The sequence below is a fragment of the Petromyzon marinus genome, chromosome 47, assembly GCF_048934315.1.
Source record: "Petromyzon marinus isolate PM22_M1 ecotype Great Lakes invasive population chromosome 47, UKy_Petmar_22M1.pri1.0, whole genome shotgun sequence".
Classification (NCBI taxonomy): Eukaryota; Metazoa; Chordata; class Hyperoartia; order Petromyzontiformes; family Petromyzontidae; genus Petromyzon; species Petromyzon marinus.
This window is the reverse complement of record NC_133713.1, coordinates 12299545-12320766: the sequence shown is the minus strand read 5'-3', so window position 1 is coordinate 12320766 and position 21222 is coordinate 12299545. Positions and strand designations below refer to the sequence as shown.

The 21222-nt window shown below is 44.6% G+C and overlaps 1 protein-coding gene across 1 annotated transcript; it reads right to left on the bottom strand.

Annotated features, from left to right (window-relative positions):
- Positions 1–582: 582 nt before the first annotated feature.
- CCDC152 (coiled-coil domain containing 152) lies at positions 583–18727 on the bottom strand. Its single transcript, XM_076074409.1, has 8 exons — positions 18521–18727; positions 12198–12303; positions 10807–10875; positions 10391–10455; positions 8778–8880; positions 7044–7171; positions 6278–6367; positions 583–4934 (listed from the first exon to the last, which is right to left on the bottom strand). Exons 1-8 carry the CDS (start codon positions 18557–18559, stop codon positions 4812–4814), a joined length of 723 nt encoding a protein of 240 aa, XP_075930524.1. The 5' UTR covers positions 18560–18727; the 3' UTR covers positions 583–4811.
- Between the last annotated feature and the right edge of the window lie 2495 nt (positions 18728–21222).

Genomic DNA, 21222 nt, shown 5'->3' with positions numbered 1-21222 from the left:
CCCCTCAAAGCCGCCGGACTAATTTCTGGGACAGCCTTTCTGGCGATGGGGGGGGGCAGCATACTGCACATGATCTCTGCACAAACTTCTTATTTCGTATGGCTGCTGATGTAGATGCAGAGCAACAACTGCAATGTCACATCCAGGTGGTCAAGCTGCAGTCAGGAGTGGGAGAGGAGTGTATCGCTCTGATGTCTTCTTCGTCTTTGTGGATCGGGCATTGTGTCGTTATACGTTGTACGCTCTAGTTCTGGATGACCACAGTCACACACTACTGGAGAGTTTTAAATGTTCCATTTGTGCATCATCAGGCATCCGAATCTACTGCTGCCATGGTTTTTGGGGATGCAATTTAGGGTGGACCATGAGCTTCGTGGAATATCAAACCCAGGGATCTTCTGCATAACATTGTATAGTTACATGTACATGTATTGGACACCTCGCACACATAAAACGTAAAAAACGATACCTAAATATGTACAATGTAATACGCACAATGTATATTAACACTGAAACGATGGCAAGCGTACGGTTTAATCCGAGTCATCTATCATCACGATAAACACAGACGGAAGTCTGAAGAGATGTTCTCACGGGCTTTGAAAGTGTATTTATTTTGTTTTTGTAAAATACGGCAAAGTTGGCACGTGAACGAATGTGCCAATTCATTACCGTTCCTGCACACCAGCGTGTTTGTAAAGCATTACGCAACATGCAACAATTGGGCACAGACGTCTCGCTGTTGTATTCAAACAGCCCAAGCAGAGCACCGAAAACAATCAGGGGCATCATCCACACAGGAACGGGCTCACCGAATTCCATACATCAGCTAAGTACAGAGCATTATATTTGCAATTGCACGCAAGCTTACACATTGTATTTATTTTACCATTTCTGGAGACAGAATTTCCTAGTGTTGACAAAGGCATCGAGAATCCCCTCCCTGCACATTGGCAAAAAACGTTAGCGCGTGGTACGCCTATACGCGCGTTTATGATGGTGTGGTCATCATTGAGGGCTTAAAGCGAGGGCATTTGGGGCATGCGGAGGGGTATGATCGAGTCGGTTCTCTAAACTTATACAAGTCAGAATCAGGTTGGGGGTATAACACAGGGGGTGGATGACATAGTAGACGCTCTAATCGCACCTCCTTTTCACACGGTTGGTTACGTAAGGTGCGAAGTTCAACATGCACACATACGCAGGTGGGAGACGTATGATAGGTGTGTGTGTGGGAACGAGACACGGTGTGACCACGAGGTTCAGTAATTTGATGCTAAGTGTATTAGTAAAGAGTGAAATAGTGATATGTGTACATGTTACATATAACACGCGTGTATCGACTGCAGGACGCAGTGTCCTGCTGCACGTAGCTTAATTAGTTTCACTTGGATATATTTTTCTATCTATTTTTGTAGCCTTTCTCGCTTAGCCCAAATGTTTATTGTACCGTATGTGCAAACGCACATATGTACAGATGTGTGTGCTCCTGCATGGGGAGCACGAGTATAGTTGTTAGCGCACTGCGCTACGAGCCGATAGCTCGATTCCAGCCAACATCGGTGACTATTAATTTAACTGGGCATGGGCCACCCCTACATCGACTCGGCCTTAAGATAAGTAGCTGGTGCGATGCATAAATATCAGCATTGGTGATACAAAGGCGGTTGAGCGTGGAGCTGGCGATACCACCCACCCACTTGTGTATTGAGTTTGCCTTCATAGGCGCTTACCAACAGCACTTTCCCCCAACAGTCTGTTAAAGTCTTCTTTGGTTCTTTCGGTAAAGTCACGTAGCAAGATCAGAAATCGCTGCAACCCTCAAAAACGCTAAGATTCCACCTAGCAACATCAGCAAAGATGAACCTACGTGACTTTACCGAAAGAACCAAAGAAGACGAATCCTTGCAGTCACGAAAGCTTCAAATCGAAAAGTCTGTTAAAGCTTTACGGGAGACCTTTGTCTTTACGCTCATGTGTGTGTGCCCGTGTTTGTATAAGAACGTTCTACTCGTCTCACACCACGGAGAGGGGGTAAGAGTCAAATTAAAAAGTGGAACGGGAAAGCGAAAGGATGCCGGGACGGCAAGTTCCCCCAGGAGAGGCAAAGGTGGCACACGGCTCGAGATGAGCAGCAGAAAGACAGGAGGAGGAAGGGGAGAAGGAATGACGTTGCCAAGGTGTCAGGGGTGGGAGGGTGATGATCAGACGGGAGGGGAAGAGAGGGAAAGAGAATGAGCAAGCAAAAGTGAGATGAATGGAGCAGTGTCTGTTTTCACTGGGGGCTCCTGGGAGAGATTCAGTGGAGGTAGCCACACGTCACATGGTTTACAGGAGGCTTGAGCCGATTTAGATATCGCGGTGTGTATTCCTTCATGTGCATGTTTGCAAGTACTGTGTATGCGTGTGGACACACTTTTGATTACATTTACATGTTTGCATGAGCTCATGTCAATACGTGTGTATTTGGGTGCTTATGTATAGCTGTGTATACGCCTAAGTTGGAAATTTGGAGACTGGCGAAAATAGTTTATTTAATATCAATAATTTTTAATCAACGTTGACTCCCGCTGTTTGTGCTTAACAAGGAGATGCGAGCGAGTGGATTAGGGTGCAGGGACACTAAGTGGAGGCCTCTGAATACCTGGGTTCGAATCCCGATTTAGGCCACACAAAAAAACACACGGTACATTCCAGTGTGTTGATAATTTTAAAAGCACGCACCACGAATGGGTACACCAGACCAGACACGGCTCCCTGTGATACCACAATCAATGTTGTCCAAACAGTTACAACCTTCGAGTGGCCAATGTAATTTGCATGGGCTATGGCTGGGCAGTAAGGCCTGGGGTGGCCCAGTCTCTGTGTGGGAAGCATGTTTAGCTGCTGGTATGAATGCTCCAGAACGCAATGCTCCAGAATAATTTCTAGTCCGGTTCTCTCTGTCACGGAAGTCTTTCACACATCCCGCATCCCAACTTATAACTGCCTCTGAAATGCTATGCCGCAAAGGCTCTGGAGTTCATTCTGTAGCTCCTCGTTGCGAGCATTGCCTGCCATTGTCATTTCCTACACTCGATGTTCTCGACAATGGGAAACAGCGGAGTAAATCTCCCCGCACTGAAACCTTGAATTTCCAACTTCTACACTGCACCACAGGGACCGATGAACTTGTGCCTCCTGATGGATGAGGAACGGGAAAAATATCAAATTCATCAATAGCACTGTCTTAAAGTGAAAAATAAAGCGACGTTTCGGGCAACGGCCCTTCTTCATTGCACACAAATCATTGCCTTAAGATAAATTTGCTATGAAGGTGAAAGGTCACCTATTATGTACTTTCCCATTTAAGGCAGTGTAATCGACGAGTGTGTTTTTGTTAATTGTGCTTGCGCACCGCTGCCAACGCAGCATCGCCAGATAACTTAATGAGGTGCTTGGCTCAGCATAACGTGCGCAGGGAACCGGAGACGGGAGGTAGTGAGCTTGCTACGTCGCCATTCTCACACTCGCGGCATTAATCAGCATAAGGCCCCGTACTCTACATGAAACAAATGGGATAAGCAGGCAATCCATTTCCTTCATAAATCTCTCCCCACATAAAATATACAAGTATTTTTTTTTACACAACCCACCAGCCCCTCCGGGAGTGCACGATTTCAGCAGCATTGACCTGATACAAGCAAAGTGTGTAGCGGTTTCGAGATGTGTTCACCAGCAGTTAGGTGTTGCTTGAATGAATGCTGGTGATCTGCCAGATGTAAACGTCAAGGAACCCATTTTGAGTCAAAATATACTATGTGATTATTTTTCAATCGATGCATGGGCTTGTTTCTCATAGGCACGGTATACAAGAGGGCAAGTAATTAATATGGAAGACCAAATTCATTTGCTATCTTTTTTTCTTGGCCCAAACCTGGAGCCTTTGTGATTTATTTACTTATTTTTCAGACATGAGGCAAGAATGTACCGCACTACTGATTAGAAACGGCACGTGCTGAAAGAATGACAATCACTGGCTGAGGGTGGCTGCTGCAAGAATCGGTCCTGTTGGGATGCAAGTGGCGTGCGTGACTTTAATTTGTTTGCACCCTCAAAGTTCCTTCGCGAAATTGCCTCGGCTCTGTTACTTGAGTTGCAACAATGCGTCGATTGATTTGGATGTTTAAGCTCGCCAACGCACACATCCAATCGCGTGTAAGACTCGAAGCTTATCCGATTCGTTTATGTTGTATGAGATAGCTTCACGAGACCTCTGCAGCCGTTGGTGACTGCTACATCCACCACAATGTGAAGGAAAGAAAGCTATTTTTAAATAGCAATGCAGAGATGCAAAAATCCATTAGGGTGGGAGGGATTAATCATTACTCCTCCGCCTTTTACCACCCACCAACTCATTCCTGCAATCAGCACTGAACAGTCTGCAAGAATGCCAGCTCAAAACCCGAAGTGAATACAACAATAACATTATCGCGACGGACGTCTTTCCGACAGAGACTAACTTGACAGGAACAGGCGACATATGAAAAGGACGTCACTATGCAACGTGTGTGTTAGCGCACATAACAGCAAAAAAAACACACTGGTACAATGCACCACCAGCAAACAACAGTTACAGGCACAGATGTCAGAGCACTCCACTTCCCATGGGTAACACCACACACCTGCCCTTCTGTGCCATTCACCAATTGACAAACCGTGCCCAGAAACAGCACCTGCTGGATGCCTCTCCCGGTACGCGCGAGTATCTCCGCCCTATGTTTCGTGCTAACGATGCCACGCTGCAAAAAGCACGTTGTACCATCGGGCGGTTACAGCCTTCGTCTCTTTGGCAGCGAGTCTTGCTCCATGTGCAGCCTGTGCTCCAGTTGCACCACCTGCCTCTGCAGCGCCGCAATCTCCTGGTCCTTGCTCTCTTGAAGGTGCTGCAGCTTCTGTGACGGGACAAGCGGGCGCGGGACGGGAGAGGGGGTGAGAGCCATGCGGGGGACAGGAGGGGAAAGGGCTGTGCCACGGGCGAAAGGTGGCAGCAATTGCAGGGCCAATTTGTACACTTTTAAATAATAATAAAATAACTCTGGATTATTAATACAATGGAAAGTGTTTTTTTTCTTTCGTATGCAATTAGGTCAAGACTCTCAGCAGAAAGAATGTTTCAAAATAATTGTAATATTGTCATTATTCCATGTTATTACCATAGCTTGTGTTATTAGCATAGTTCATTTTGGTTACAGACGCTGTTTTCTTGAAATAAGGATCCTGCTATAATACCTGATCAACGGCATCGTTAACAATGAAACATGAACCGAAAAATACCCAGCCACTAATTAAGGCGGTAACCCATCTTCAAAGCCAAGAGCCATTACGCTCTCTAGCATGTCCTTTGATTTCCCCGAAAAATCAGCTTCTCTATAGTTTTTAAGGAATCAGTGTCATTAGCGATGATAGTGGTTTGTTTAAGATTGTGCTATATTAATGGTTTCTCACTGTCCCTGAGATGTTCATTTGATATAAATATTTACAAGCCATTGACACACCGTCCTCGGGTCACCGTGATTTTTTTCAACCTAAATTATATTATATTCTTGGGTCTTTCGGTAAAGTCACGTAGATAGGTTCATAGAAAATAACAAAAAACTACGACGTTTCGTTTGCAACACAAGCAGTCGACCGCTTGTGTTGCGACCGAAACGTCGTAGTTTTTTGTTATTTTTTATTTTCTATGAACCTATCTACGTTACTTTACCGAAAGACCCAAGAATATGAATTCTTGCAGTCACGAAAGCTTTAAGTCAAGATCTAAATTATATTATTGCACGTAGCAATGTGTTCAAGAGCTGAATGCCAACGTCAAGGTTTGCTGGCCACGACGAGAGAGCTTCAGGAGACAGTTCGTGTCGTTTTGCTCTTCCTCATCCTTTGAAGGAGCGCGGACTACAGTGGTTTACTCCATTGTCCATCGTTTGCGTTGCATGGCCACAATTGCACAGTGACAAACAAAAACTAAGTTACAATCATGAACACATGCATTACGCGAGTGACCTCATCCTCTACCACCTGGTCACTTCTTACGTTAGCTGGGACACCACGCTTTGTTGACCAGGGAGCAGTCACTCATTGCAATTAGCATGAACTTTCAAAAGTCAAAAGGTCATAGGGCGTATATATAGCTCATATTCAATACCATAGGTCCCTAGTTTCTTCTCAAGTGCTCTGACCGAATGATGGACAAATGAGCTTTCGTTGAAGTAAAGCATTTTAGCCCCGGCCAGAACACCTGTCTGAAGATGTCGTGGTTGGAGGCTCCGCTGCTCCTCTGCTTGCTGAGCAGAGCGGCGCTTTGCAGCTTCGCGATCTTGGTGTCGTACTGCCGGAGGGGAGAGAGCGCACGGCAGAGCGGCGCACGGTAACGCTCGCTGGGCCGGCGCGAGGGCGGTATATCCACATGTGGCGATGCATCGACAACAAAAAATATCGGCGAGTTCGTCAACAACACCGCGTCCTTAAAAGGAAAAAGTAAACAGGTGATGTTTCGAGAAATGACCCTTATTCACAGCATTTGAGAAGTCGGAGAAGTAGAGTGGCCTGATTACTGACTACTGCAAAGCCTGAACAGCGACCCCGGATCGTGACAATTCATGAAATCCCTGGGCAGCTGCCGAATCATTGCATGCGCGGAGTACAAGGCAGTGTGCTTGGCGTACCGTGTTGCTGTGCAGTGCCGTGCAGTTTGTACCCAGCATGTTCCTACTCAGACAGCAGGAATCTGTTTTTTAATGACGTTTTGAAATTCTGTATGTCGTCGATTAATTTGTAATAAAACATTACAATCTTACTATCTCAAGAGTCTTGTAAACAAAACAACCTTCATTTATGCTTCAGGTTTTGTATTTATAGTGACACAATTCACATCCGTAATGATGCGGGCAGGGGGGGTTCTATTGGTGGATCCAGTTATCCATGGTAAATGACGCCTGTCCTCCGCACGGTTATTTTTTTTTGTGAATAAACACAAAGAGGAAGCGCAGTGCGGGGTGCCGTGCCTCTACTTGAAGCTTGAGAAGCTTGGCTCCCTTCTGTTTCTCGACGTCGCTCAGCCGCCTTGCGAGTGTCTCCACCTCCTGCTGCCGCTGACCGATGACCTCCTGCAGCCGCCCTGCCTCCTCCGCCACTGAGCGACCACACGCACAGGGCCTCTGCTCAGCCGCTGCCTCTCACACGCTCGCCTACACCACAGCTTCTTGGTATGTTCGTGTGTCGGGTGAAGGGTGCCCACGATGTTTTGCATTTCGCACTCCCACGGGGCCAGTGGCTTTCGTGTTATTTCTTGTCTTAACAAATGTTATTCCAATTAAGCAATTGGCATTATACTGAGGTTAAAGTATTTGGAGGTTTTTTTTTCAGAGCAGTACATCATCCTGTGTGTAAGAGAACAGGCCACAGAAGGTGATATCACATAACTACTTTTGAGAGTCCATCAATAATCTATATTAGTCACACGAGGAGATGCCCTTTCTCACACACCCTACACAGAAAATAATTCATTGCACGGAATTTTAGCTAATTGAAAAACCAAATTTATCGTATTTTTCTTGCAGTCACTGGTGACTAGGCTGGACTCACTGCACTTGAGAACCCCATTTGACGGATGGCCAAAACCCAGATTCAATTCCTGACTCCCAGCAACACCGGCTGAGTGCCCTCAACCCCTTAGAACCAACCTGGCCACCTCCCCAACAACTGGCTTCGATGCACAGACGCTCGACTGAGTGTGTCACACACAAGGAGTTCCAAATGCTTGCTTGGCATGATCAGGCAATGACAAAACTGAGCAATCACAAAGTGATTTTGCTCTGCGCTGCCACGAGGTCAGGGGTCGGCAACCAAAATAACAGGAGCCATTTATTTCAAATTCGGTTAAAACCTCAATATTTCAAAAGCCGCAATGTAGTCTTTAGAAGAGCCACATGCGGCTCAAGAACTGTAGGTTGCCAACCTCTGCACTCAGGGCAGGATTAAGATTGTGTAGGCCCCTGGGCTACAGATACTGTGAGACCCCCACTAATATTTTCAAAAGGAAAACAAAGTTGAAGAAAATTTTAATTTATTTTTACAAGGCTAACAACAAATAAAATTCAGCATTCACAAATTAAATAACTTTTCACTTAATCTCTGGAGGCCCTCCAGCTGGCGGAGGCCGCTGGGCTGCAGCCCCTAAAGCCCCCATGCCTTAATCCGGCCCTGCCTGCACTTGGTGGACAGGAGCACGAATCGATTTAGACTGGTGGCCAAGGTTAAAGGAAGATGAAGCCCCAAAGAAAATCAACTGCTTTCTACTAAGTATATATACCCATACTGTGTCCCAAGTTGTGTGATACAGTTTGAAACTTCGCTCATGAGAAGACAACACTTTATAAGTCGTGGTCAGTTACTCCCATCACAGTACTCGAATGACGTCGCGAAATTGACACGTTAAAATCAAAGCCATGTCAAAGTGATGCCACCCGAAGGCCATAATGGCACACTTCACCATACAATATCCATCTATTACTGCATTGACAAAACTATAAGCGAATACCTTATTAAGTTTGTGATATAAACAAAAAATCAGCAATTGTAGTTTACATGCATGTCGGTAACATGTGCGCCAGGCCAGACTAAGTCACCCGATGTGCACCAGTGGCGCTTGGGCCACTCGTCTGACATCCCCGTCACAGTCGTCCCAATCGGCCGTGGTTTAGCCAGCAGCCGCTGACGACCCAGAGGCATTGACTTACCCCTGCGCTCCGCCTCCTGCTGCGTGGAGGCGAGGAGCAGCGAGTGGTTCTCCTGCTCCACCAGCCGCTCCGTATTCAGCCTCCGCAGCTCCTCATCATGATGCTGGCATGGCGTGGATGTGCAAAACACAGAACAATCAACATCGAGCACTCACAAGGGGACGCCCCTAATGCCATGTGAAATTAAGCAAGTTACAGAACAATCAGTGGCGATTCTTGGACAGTCAACAGGGGATGCGAATGGGGGCACCACCGCCACAGAAACAGGCAGAGGTGTGGTGATGTCGGTAGTGACGATGGCCACTGTCACTTTACCTCGAGCGCCTCCCTCCCCAGCCACCCTGAGGATCTGACTCTGAATGGGGGGGCACGTTTGGGGGAGGCACTGCTGGTCATAATGGGGGTATGGTCCCCCCCCGCCCACCTCTCTCTCCCCATAGAATAGCCATTGAAATTAAGAAATCAATCGACTTGCTGTTTAACACATAGGCTTTTGCGACCAATATTATCCACAAGAGTTATTTTGGGTTAGACTGCATAAATATAAATGTGTCATTAAACCCGCCACCACCCGATGCAGCCAATTAGTAAGGTTTGTCACGTAAACAAAACATGCCAATTCGTGACAAGTTCAGAACACCGGTGTGTTGGAGAGTAAACCCACAACATTTACAATGTGATGGGGGTTTAAGGACACATATTTAATCGACTTTCTGCTTCATGACTCTTGCCGCTGAGTAAAGAGACGTAACAAAATACTGAGAATTATTAAATTTCTTTTTACATAGTCGGGATAAAATAATAATAAAACATGGGCGTTTTAAGACGTAATGTAAAAAAGACTTCCAGACTCAAATTCCCTAAAGGACCGAGGAAGGGAATTCCAAAATCGTGGAGCCTGACTGTAAAAAGTTCCGTCTTCATTATAACAAAATCTGGTCTTTGTAATCATATTGAGAAGTGGACCAGAATCAGCAGATACAAGTTTTCACAGTGGAATATAAAACTTAAGCAGCTCGGTGAGAATAAACAACGCATCTAGGGAAAAAGTGATGTGGAGGCCCAGTTGGAAATCTTACTTTATTTCAGAGATTAAACTGAATGCTCAGTTTATTAACTTAGAATGGAGGCCAAGCTTTCATCAAGCGAGTAGTAATGTGCTGCACTGCTCTGTGTCCATTAACGAGTTCAACGTATCTACTAACAGCACTGGCAGAGCTGCCAACCACCTGATTGGTCCTAATTTGTGTTTTAGTTTTTTTTACTCATAGATGACATCCTGAGTTCTCAAATGTAGAGAATTTATGGTCTCCACATGGTCAACGATGACTCATCAAAATAAACAATCCCATCACAATGAACAATGTTTCCAATTAATTTGGCACGGTGCAACTCCAAGGACTGAACAGTGCTTGGTTCGATTGCTTTGTGACAAACACCTCTGTAACAGGGCTGGCGAGAGTGCACCACCACCACCTAGTGTGGATAGGAGGCAACTGAGAGTAGCTCAGTAGTAGTTCTGTGATAGCACCTTCAATAGAACATTCTCAAAACAAAAATAAAACAGTGGGGTGACGTCACTCAGTTTTCTGTAAGAGTTATAACGTAATCACCGTCTGCAGTTCTACCAAATCCAGCTCCTTCTCCTTCACTCTCTGCTTCAGGGCCTCATTCTCATCTGCGCACGTCAGACCACATTGAGCCACAGTTGACTCTACAGCGTCTGATCCCTGCTAACGCAGAGCACCACTCAATGTGAACCAAGTCTAAATACTAAATATGTCAACACAAGGTCAATAGGTGCCGTGACACTAAAAGCGCATGAGAAAAGGGATAACATTGTAAACTATCTGTGATTACCAAAGCGTAAACGTTTTGCATGTCCACGATGCCGGTTGGCTGAACTGCTAATGCAGGTAAGGTTAGTGAGGATACTGAGACACATTCAACTTTAAAGGTGCAATGTAAATGTGACTGTGGGTGACGATATGTGGAACATTGGTGGTCAAACAGGTGCCGCTTAACCGACCTTCAACATCCAGGAAGCGGTGCAGTGACTTCTGCAGGCTGTGCACAACGCCCTGCACCCTCGTGCTCTCTGTCACAAACCAAGGGTGTTAAAGAGTGCGCAGCTGCGATTACAGACACAAATGGACGACCGTCGCCGAGGTTAGGCAACCAGCTGTGGTACCGTAATCAAAGGACGCAGTAAACGCGTGGCAACAAGCAGTGGGTACAACCTAACGTGGAGGAGGGGGGGGGGGGGCACCCCTATTCAAGCGCTCAAAGTAAAACTCCATAACCTCGGGATTGTAGGAGGCTTAGGGAGGTGAGGAATGAACTGGACAACTGCTGAGAGATCCAGCAGCAGCAGAAGAAAAGAGATGGCGAAATGCAGTGGCGTCAACAGCACGGTCCGTGATGACTTCTTTAGCTTGAACTCCAGTGGCTCACTAGCCTGAGGAATTGCCTCGACATGGGGCATTGCATGAGGGGGGCAACTGCTATTCATTAGCATTACACCATGCCCTCCTTCGTGGCATCCTTATAGAATCGCCACTGATCACCATGAACATACACCTTGAAAATTCCAAACATCAGGAGGCTTAAGTGCTACAGAGCTCTTGACATTCAGATAGTTCTTGACATGAAAGCTTCTCACTGGATCTCCAACCTTCGTATGTCACCGGATGCGATGATTGTCAGTGAATAGGAGGCATGTAATGATGCATTATCATGCACGTGATATATCAATTCCCGAATTTTTTTTATTAATGTCAACTATGCACGCGGCCTCAGACAAAATCACCCAGAATACGCCCATCTCGTCCGACCTCAGAAGGTCAGTGGGATTCGGGCTGGATAGTGGATTCAGCCTGGATGGATGACCACCATGGACACAAACAGGCTCTGGGATACTTGAAAGGCAGCGGGGCGTAGCGGAGAATTTTTTTTCTTGTAATCTACTTCAATGCTCCCATGTCTATGCTTCCGCCTTCATAAACTGGTCCCAATCAGCATGATGAGGTAAAATCAAACAACCCCCATGACCTACATGGCGCGAGGAGACCTTTATCCAGCAGTGGATTGACAAAAGTGCTGTATTTGTACACATTCTACATATGCAAATGATGAATCAAGGCTAACGGAGCAGGTAAGACTGTACAAACGAGATTATTAAAATAGCGAGAGACAATATAAACGAGACAGTCAACAAGAGACGTAAAAAAATATTTGCAAATCGAATCGTGACCACTGAATCGTGACAAGTGATGAAATCACTGTGGAGGTGGGGGGGGAGTCCTCCCATGCCTAGTGACTAGTGTGACATGTGATGATGATGTGATGTCGTGATGATGATGTGATGATGATGTGAAGATGTTGTGATGGTGGAGCGGCTACGAGCTTGGATGGTGGCACCTTCCCGCAGCTGAGACTCGGTAGCCTGACTAGCGGACAAACGCCACTCGGCCTCTTGCAGCCTCCGCTTCAGAGTCGAGTTACTTCGCTCTGCTGCACAAACATACTGAGAACACGCAGCACGTTACTCAGTCTTATTGTACATGGATGAAAACACGCTACACCATACAAGTCTAACATGCTGGGAGCACAAGCTTACAACATGTTACATCACTTTATCGCATATGGAGAAAGAACACACTACTTATATTCTTAGTTCTTTCGGTAAAGTCACGTAGAAAGAACCAAGAATATGAATCCCTGCAGTCACGAAAGCTTTAAATCAAAATTTAACACACTACTTACTATACCATGCCAGTCTAAAGCATACCCTAAAGACTCATTACACAACATTGTGTGTAACGCAGGGTAGGCTACATGGATCCGAGTGACGTCACAAAATTATCCAGTAGAATGTCTGTACACACGCTGCTAACACCATCTAGAATTCCACCCCATAAATTGGTTTTGAAAAAAGGAACCATTGTAATGCCGATTATAAATCTCAACCCCTAAAAAGGATTACGCATTGGCACACGGTCTGGTGATTCGTGAAATGCATCGTCATTTTGTTGTGGCTGAAATAATTTCAGAATCCAATTGTGGAGATATTGTCTTCAGTCCCAGAATTGATCATGCACCGTCTGATGTGCATTCACCATTGATTTTGAAGTGAAGGCAGTTTCCAATCATCCCGGAATTTGCTATCACTGTCAATAAGTCACAAGGGCCAATGTTTGAGCACGTTGGACTTTCTCTCCATCCTCGGCCCCCTCTTGTTCTCTCTTTATGTCAATGACTTGGGCACTGACCTGGATCATTCCAGGGTAAATCTTTTTGCAGATGACACGATAATGATTACTGCTGGCCGCTCTCCAGATGACGTGATTGCTAAGCTCCAGGGTGATTTCAACAAACTACAACATCAGCTAGTTGCTCTTAAACTAGTCCTAAATACCTCCAAAACCAAGGTGCTATGCTTCTCACCAGGACTAAAGCAGGAAGTTACTTTTCCCCAATTACATTGCTTAAATAATTATCAAATAGAGCAAGTCAAGATCTATAAGTATCTTGGGGTCGTCCTGGATTCAAAATTGAATTTTGAAGATCGCATTGATTACATTGATAAAAAGACAAAATAAAAATTGGTTTTCTGCATCGACACAAGCACTGCTTCTCCCCTATGTTCCGTTTGGAATTGATAAAAGCTACCATACTGCCTCTACTTGATTACTGTGATATTGTGTATAATTCAGCCCCAAGTACTGTACTGAAGAAGCTTGATTCCATCTATCACTCGGCCTTAAGATTTGCATTGAACTGCCCATATAGGACTCACCACTGTGATCTCTACATTGGGTCAAACTTAACATATCTTAATGTTCGACGGCTTGTGCACCAGATCTTATTTATTCACGATGTACTTACAAAAAAATCCGCAGACTACCTGCTGGATCTCCTGTTTCAAAGAACAAATTTGACCTCAGGTCTTCGCTCATTTACTACCTTCACATTCCCTACTGCCGTACAAAAACTGGAGGAAGGGCCTTTGCTATTGATGCCCCCAGGGTCTGGAATGCTATTGCCAATAAACTACAACTTGAATCACAACCTATGAGATCTTCACTCAAAACTGCTCTCGAGGAGTTGTACACCCCTAGCTGCCACTGCTATTCAGTGGCCTAAAATAAAATAAAATGTTTCGCTCCGGATGACCGCTGCAAAGTATTATCTGTATTTTGATTTAGTGTGCTGATCTTAAAGGTGCATTGAAAATGTGATACTCCGACTGATGCTCCTGTTGTTGTGGAGTGACTCATGCAGCCAGCTATGGCTCTAGGGCAGTGGTTCTTAACCTGGGTTCGATCGAACCCCAGGGGTTCGGTGAGTCGATCTCAGGGGTTCGGCAGAGCCCCCGCCACGGAGGTCCGGACACACTTGAATTATTGTGTAAATTTGTGATGACACACACGGCCCGCTTGGCCATCACTGGCTGCAGATGATCATGCTACACTGCTTGGCCAATCAGCGCTGCGGGGAATTTAGTGCGTACTCAGTAGTCAACGTGTGACTGTTGTTGTCGTACGTCGTGTGATTTCTTTAATATTTTATCCATACTAACTATGTCGGGCAAAAGAAGTGGTCGGACGAATATGTACAACATGGATTCTCATGTATCACGGAACGTGATGGGAGTGAGCGTCCTATCTGCATGATTTGCAACGCCAAGTTGAGCAACTCTAGTCTTGCACCGGCAAAACTAAAGGAACACTTCTTGAAGCTGCATGGAGACGGGGAATACAAGAACACAACACTTGCTGAATTCAGGGTGAAGAGAGCCAGATTCGATGAAAGGGCCACTCTGCCTGCTCTTGGATTTGTACCTGTTAACAAACCGATCCTGACAGCATCGTACGAAGTTGCTTACCTGATCGCAAAGCAGGGCAAGCCACACACCATTGGTGAAACACTTGTGAAACCAGCTGCATTAAAGATGGCGAATCTGATACTCGGAACAGCGGCCGAAGGTAAATTATCCCAAATTCCCCTTTCAAATGACACCGTCAGTGACAGAATAGAAGACATGAGTAAAGACATCTTGGCTCAAGTAGTCGCGGATCTGATTTCAAGCCCGGCAAAATTCAGCCTTCAACTCGACGAAACCACAGACGTTTATGATCTAAGCCAGCTTGCTGTTTTTGTACGCTATGTGAAAGACGACATGATAAAAGAGTTTTTATTTTGTAAGCCTCTTACAACAACAACGAAGGCAGCCGATGTGAAGAAGCTTGTGGATGACTTCTTCAGAGACAACGATCTTTCATGGGATATGGTTTCTGCAGTTTGTACGGACGGAGCTCCAGTCATGCTGGGAAGAAAGTCTGGTTTTGGTGCGCTAGTAAAGGCCGATGCACCACACATCATTGTGACGCATTGTATTCTGCACAGGCATGCGTTGGCAACAAAAACCTTACCTCCAAAAATGGCAGAAGTATTAAAAACTGTGGTGGAATGTGTGAACTATGTGCGAAAAAGTGCTCTGAGGCACCGCATCTTCAGTGAGCTGTGTAAAGAAATGGGCTCTGAATTTGAGGTACTTCTGCTCCATTCTAATATTCGGTGGTTATCCCGGGGACAGGTGCTGAATCGTGTTTTTGCCATGCGTATGGAATTAGCCCTGTTTTTGCAAGAGCACCAACACTGCCATGCAGATTGCTTCAAAAATCCTGAGTTCATTCTCATTTTAGCGTACATGGCTGATATATTCGCAGCTCTCAATCATCTCAATCAGCAGATGCAGGGTGGTGGAGTCAATATCATGGAAGCGGAAGAACACCTGAAGGCTTTTCAAAAAAAGCTACCGTTATGGAAACGACGAACAGAGAACAATAACTTCGCAAACTTCCCGCTTCTGGACGACTGTGCAAGTAAGATCGAAGATGTGTCTGGAATCGGAGATATTTCTGTATCCACGGAACTGAAGCAAACAATTGCCACGCACTTAGATGAGCTTGCAAAGTCTCTCGACGGATATTTCCCTACAAGAGAGTCATATCCAGCATGGGTGAGACAGCCGTTCACGTTTGCTGTTGAAACAGCAGATGTCAATGATGAATTCCTCGACGAAATCATTGAAATTCAGCAGAGCCAGGTTCAACAGCAACTCTTCAGAACAACAACGCTCTCAACGTTTTGGTGTCGACAAATGAACAAGTATCCAGTTATTGCTAAGAAAGCCCTGGATTTTTTTATACCATTTGTTACAACATATCTTTGTGAGCAATCCTTTTCGAGGATGCTGGACATAAAAACGAAGAAAAGGAACAGACTTTGCTGTGAAAGTGACATGAGAGTGGCACTTGCCAAGGTGAAGCCACGCATATCTGAACTGATCTCTCAAAGGCAACAGCAGAAGTCACATTGATTTCCAGGTATGTAATTTGTTGTGAGTTTATGCATTGTGTTGGTTTTATTCTTTGAACAAGGTAATGTTCATGCACGGCTCATTTTGTGTACCAGTAAAAAACATATCTATGTCTTGAATTTGAAAAAAATCACATTTTATTTTTCACTAAAGAGGGGTTCGGTGAATGCGCATATGAAACTGGTGGGGTTCGGTACCTCCAACAAGGTTAAGAACCACTGCTCTAGGGTTTGGTGTTACATGTTATTTATAGTGTATTGTTAAAAATTCGGTCACAGTCCCTATGATCACTGTTACATTGCATTCATGGCTTTATTTTGGTGATTTCGAAAAGTTTTTTGGTTTGGCCATGTTTTTGTTTGTTGTAGTATGGAGTTAGACTGATGGACTTAATCTAAGTTGTCTTGTGGTTGTTGTTGTTTGACTTGTATCCCACTGGGATTTTTGCACACAGCGTTGGTGTACGGTGCTTTTTCAGGAATATTTTGCTGCTTTTTTCCTGGATTTTCTGTTTGCACAGTCACACAGTCACTTTAAGATGTTTTCTTGTTCATGTTTTTGTTTTGTTTGTTGCGGTTGCACCCGATAAAAGAGCCGAATGGCTCACAGGGCTATACCAAATAAATGAAACTGAAATCTCAACGAAACTATTTTTTTCCCATGGGCAACTTTATGTTGCTTTGTCAAGATGCAAAAATCCAATCAACATCAAAGTGCTGATTTGATTTTAAAAAACGTAATACAATCTTAAAATTTTAGTATTTATAATATAGCATTTAATTTGATGAACCCGTCACATGACGGGCAATTACACAAGTGACATGTCACTTTGCGTTATTGTACATCGATAAACAACACCAGCAAAAGCTTGGGAACGACTGACCACACAATGGGAAAACTTGTCATACTTCAGTTATACAATCCACATATTTACTTTTGGCGTTCATTCAAAATCAATTTTCAAACACTGATGACGCACTGCACCCCAGTGATTGATCTGACACCACCCAATCATCACTCAACAAACTATCATCACTGAACATTACCTACCAATATTTTTTAAGCCATTCTCTATAAACCGCAAGCATTTCCTGTGGATGGTCAGTCTGCTGAAACGTCGAGATCTTCCTTTACAAGCAGACAGGCAGAAAATATGGCATCTGTGCAGGACCGCCCTTTCCTGAAACCGCATTGCAATACCTTACGCAACACTACAAAACCTTACGCAACACGTGCACACCATTTGTTTCACTATAACCCTCCGCCACCTGACAAAAGGCACATTAAATTGAGTTGTCACGTGGTAAAATATGCCAACTGATTTGGGGGTTTTCCATCAAATATTGAACGGCAAGCAAGAGCTGTGCTTTTGCCTGACGATGCTTAATGTGTCCTCCAGCGAAACGTCGAACAAACACGGTCAACATTTTTCCAGGTCTCTTCAAAGTTCCCACCTCACTCTCCTCCTCGTCGTCTGATTTTACCGAACATCCCAAATCACAATCGGCACGATTGTGACCACTTGATTGGATTGTTCAAAATGTTGTGCATTATACCTGCACGGCGACCGAACCCCAAAAACAACTCTGAATAATAATAAATATATAAATATTGCCGTTCAGAGCCTACGCATAAACATATAGTACAGTAATACACTGTGGGATCGTATAGTCGTACAGTGGCGCAGATGAAACATAAACCCTAAAGTGGTATTCACGCTAAATGCACAAAGTACATTTAATACGAGCAGTGCAAGCAGTACTCAGCCACAACAGCCCGCTAATGTACTCACAATAACTGTACTGATATTTAATATACGGCATATGAATATACTGTAAGATTGTGGTTCTTACAATGCCCTCATGTAAATCAAATTTGTATCAAATGTCCTTTATAATACTAAATTATACGTATATTAGCTATTGCATGATATGCTGTACATAAACCTAATGTACAAACTTTAATAGTTTTATTACACAAAGCAACGTTAAAGCCTTACAAACAATATGTAACTATCGTGACGTACACCTCTAACAAAACAACTTATAAAACACTTTGAAGGTAAACAATTGTGTAAGGTCAATTATTGTAGCAAGTTATTTTATGTAATACAAACTGCATTTCCACAGTATTGTAATTATTTACTTAAATTCGAGGCTGCTTGCGTGACAGGTAAATGATTAAGCCAGATTCTAAACATTACATAATGAACGACAGTTTTTATTTATTATTTTCAGTTTATTTATTTTGGTATAGCCCTGTGAGCCATGAATAGTAATCTAAACTTGAAGTAACGACCTACACATTCAGTAATAAGCTTCTTAAATTACAGATAAGAGATGTTAACGAGAGTTCTCGCCTCTTCCCAAGCCTGGAATTCCTCCAGCAGCCGCGCCATGTCGCCCACACTGCCCAATGGACGAGTCCACTACTTTCACACACCCCTGTTTGCACAGTCACGTAGTCACTTTAAGATGTTTTCTTGTTCGTGTTTTTGTTTTTTATTTGTTGTGGTTGCGCCCGATTCAAGAGCCGAATGGCTCACAGGGCTATACCAAATAATTAAACTGAAACTGAAATAAATAAACTGAAAAAAACCCTCTCACCCAGTCACTGTGACAATGGACGAGTCCACTACTTTCACACCCCCCCCTCCCCACCCACAGTCACTGTGACAATGGACGAGTCCACCACTCGCACACCCCCCTCTCACCCACAGTCACTGTGACAATGGACGACTCCACCACTCGCTCCCTCCACACCCAACCACTGTGACAATGGACGAGTCCACCACTCGCACCCCCACAGTCCCCCTTCATCTTTATTTAGACTGGAGGAATCCGATGAGCTATGAAGCTCTTTTTCACAGATGTCGAGTAAATGTTCACACAGGCTACAGATGTCCCACACAGGCCTTCATGCACCAGTGGATAGATCATGGCTCCAGTCTAAATAAAGATTCCGATAGCTGAAGATAATGTGAACTTGTAACGTGAAGCACAGTATTTGCTCACTCTCGTTGAGAGAGAATGACTCAAAAGCACGAAGAGGAAACACAGACAAGCGGAACCACACCAACAATTGGCCAAGCTCTGTGGTCCTCTATATATTTAGGTGCCATTTGCAAATTAATGAGTGTTCTGCACGTGGGAGGAAACCGGGGCACCCAGAGAAAACACACGCGTGTAAGGGGGCAACCCTCTATCCCACAAAGATGGAACAGATGTAATCCACACTTCACTGAACCACATTCTCCTGGCGAGCCAGGGTATGGCACCTCCTCGACGCATACGGGAAGGGATTTTCACAATATTTGTGCGATCCACCAACCCTCGCTGCCTCCACGATGCTGGATTACAGAACCACGCGAATCGCCACCACCGTCCAGCAACAGAACACACGACTGCCACACGTACGAAATCCTCAACGTGGCTTCCCCCCTTCAGTCGAGGACTGGCTCACTGGGCATGAACTATCTACCCTACAGGGTGGTCCAGGTGTATTGTGTCCCCCAATTAAGTGACCGCTAACATGTTTTTTTCTTTGCATGTTCATTTAGGTTTTAAATAAAACCTCGTGTTAAAAATATAAAGTTTTAGAAAATTAAACGAGGGTCACAAGACATCTGGACCACCCTGTACAATGGTACCGTATATATTTGCCCAGATATTATGGAACGTTGTTGGGCCAACGATTACAACCATATGCCAACGTTCACACAACGTTGGCATGTTTGCTGGGTAAATGTCACCTGCACTTACTGAACAGCTATTGTTATGCTCCAACAATAACAATGCTCTTCTGTCCAACAATCGTAGCTATTTAACTGTCCCGAGTACAAACCCCGAACAGGCACGCTACCATGGGGACATGGAGCTTGTACAATATGGCACGATCTCACCGACATACAATGCCTTCTTCAGTCTCAACTCACTACCAGTCTTGTTTTAAAACAAACACTGGCACAACATGTTTAAACTAATACTACATTGACTTAAAGCTTTCGTGGCAGCAGGAATTCATATTCTTTGGGTCTTTCAGTAAAGTCACGTAGATAGGTTCAAAGAAAATAACAAAAAAAACAAAAACTACGACGTTTCGCAACACAAGCGATCGCCTTCAGGAAAAGGGGGGTTAGCTTCCAAAGGCAAACTGTTTATAAGGGTTTGAAATGAGACGTAGCCCAAAAGTCAGGAGTCAATGTGAATACGAGTGGTGGTGGGCAGCCAACCCGACGGTGGTTGGTTTTCCACCAATCAAAGGGCTGACAGTTGAAAATTAGCATGTTAATGAGAGAGTAGCATGTTAATGAGAGATTAGCATGTTAATGAGAGATTAGCATGTTAATGGTAAATCGCAGAGCCGGCGCGCCAAGTGGCTGTGTTGGTGTGAATCCCCTGAAAGCACAACTAACATCGGAAGGTGATAGGATGGGAACATCATAGCCAATTATGACTTAAACTGGTTGATAACGTCCTTCCAGTGATTGCTCAGTTTGTACCCATCTTCTCGGTTGAAATTGTGTCTGTGTCTATCTATATGGATGGCTTCATGAACGAATCTTTAAATTTTGATTTAAAGCTTTCGTGACTGCAGTAATTCATATTCTTAGTTCTTTCGGTAAAGTCACGTTGAAGGGAAACAACTAAGAATATGAACGAATCTTTGTTGATAGCCAGTGGGCTTGCAAAGTACCAACCCTCTGCAATATTTCACTGGGTGCGATTTTCACTTGTATTATGTACAGTATAAGCTTATACAAGCAGTCATCGACTTACAAACACAATTAGTGTCTGAGATCCGTTCGCGAGTCGGTTGTTCGTAATTCGAGAAATGCGTGTACATGTAATGTGCATACGTGTCCGTTACGTGTTTGCTTTGTATGTGGTGAGCGGTGGCGCTACGAATCCGAGTTGGATAGTCGCTGACGACCAACACCAATGGTAAATATATGAAACAGTCCTGGGCTTCCCCGAAGTCAACTCGGCCTTAAACGAGTATTGTACTGGGTGTAGTGTTTTTAAACATCAGCTCTGGAGAGACAAAGGCAGCCTGGCGTGG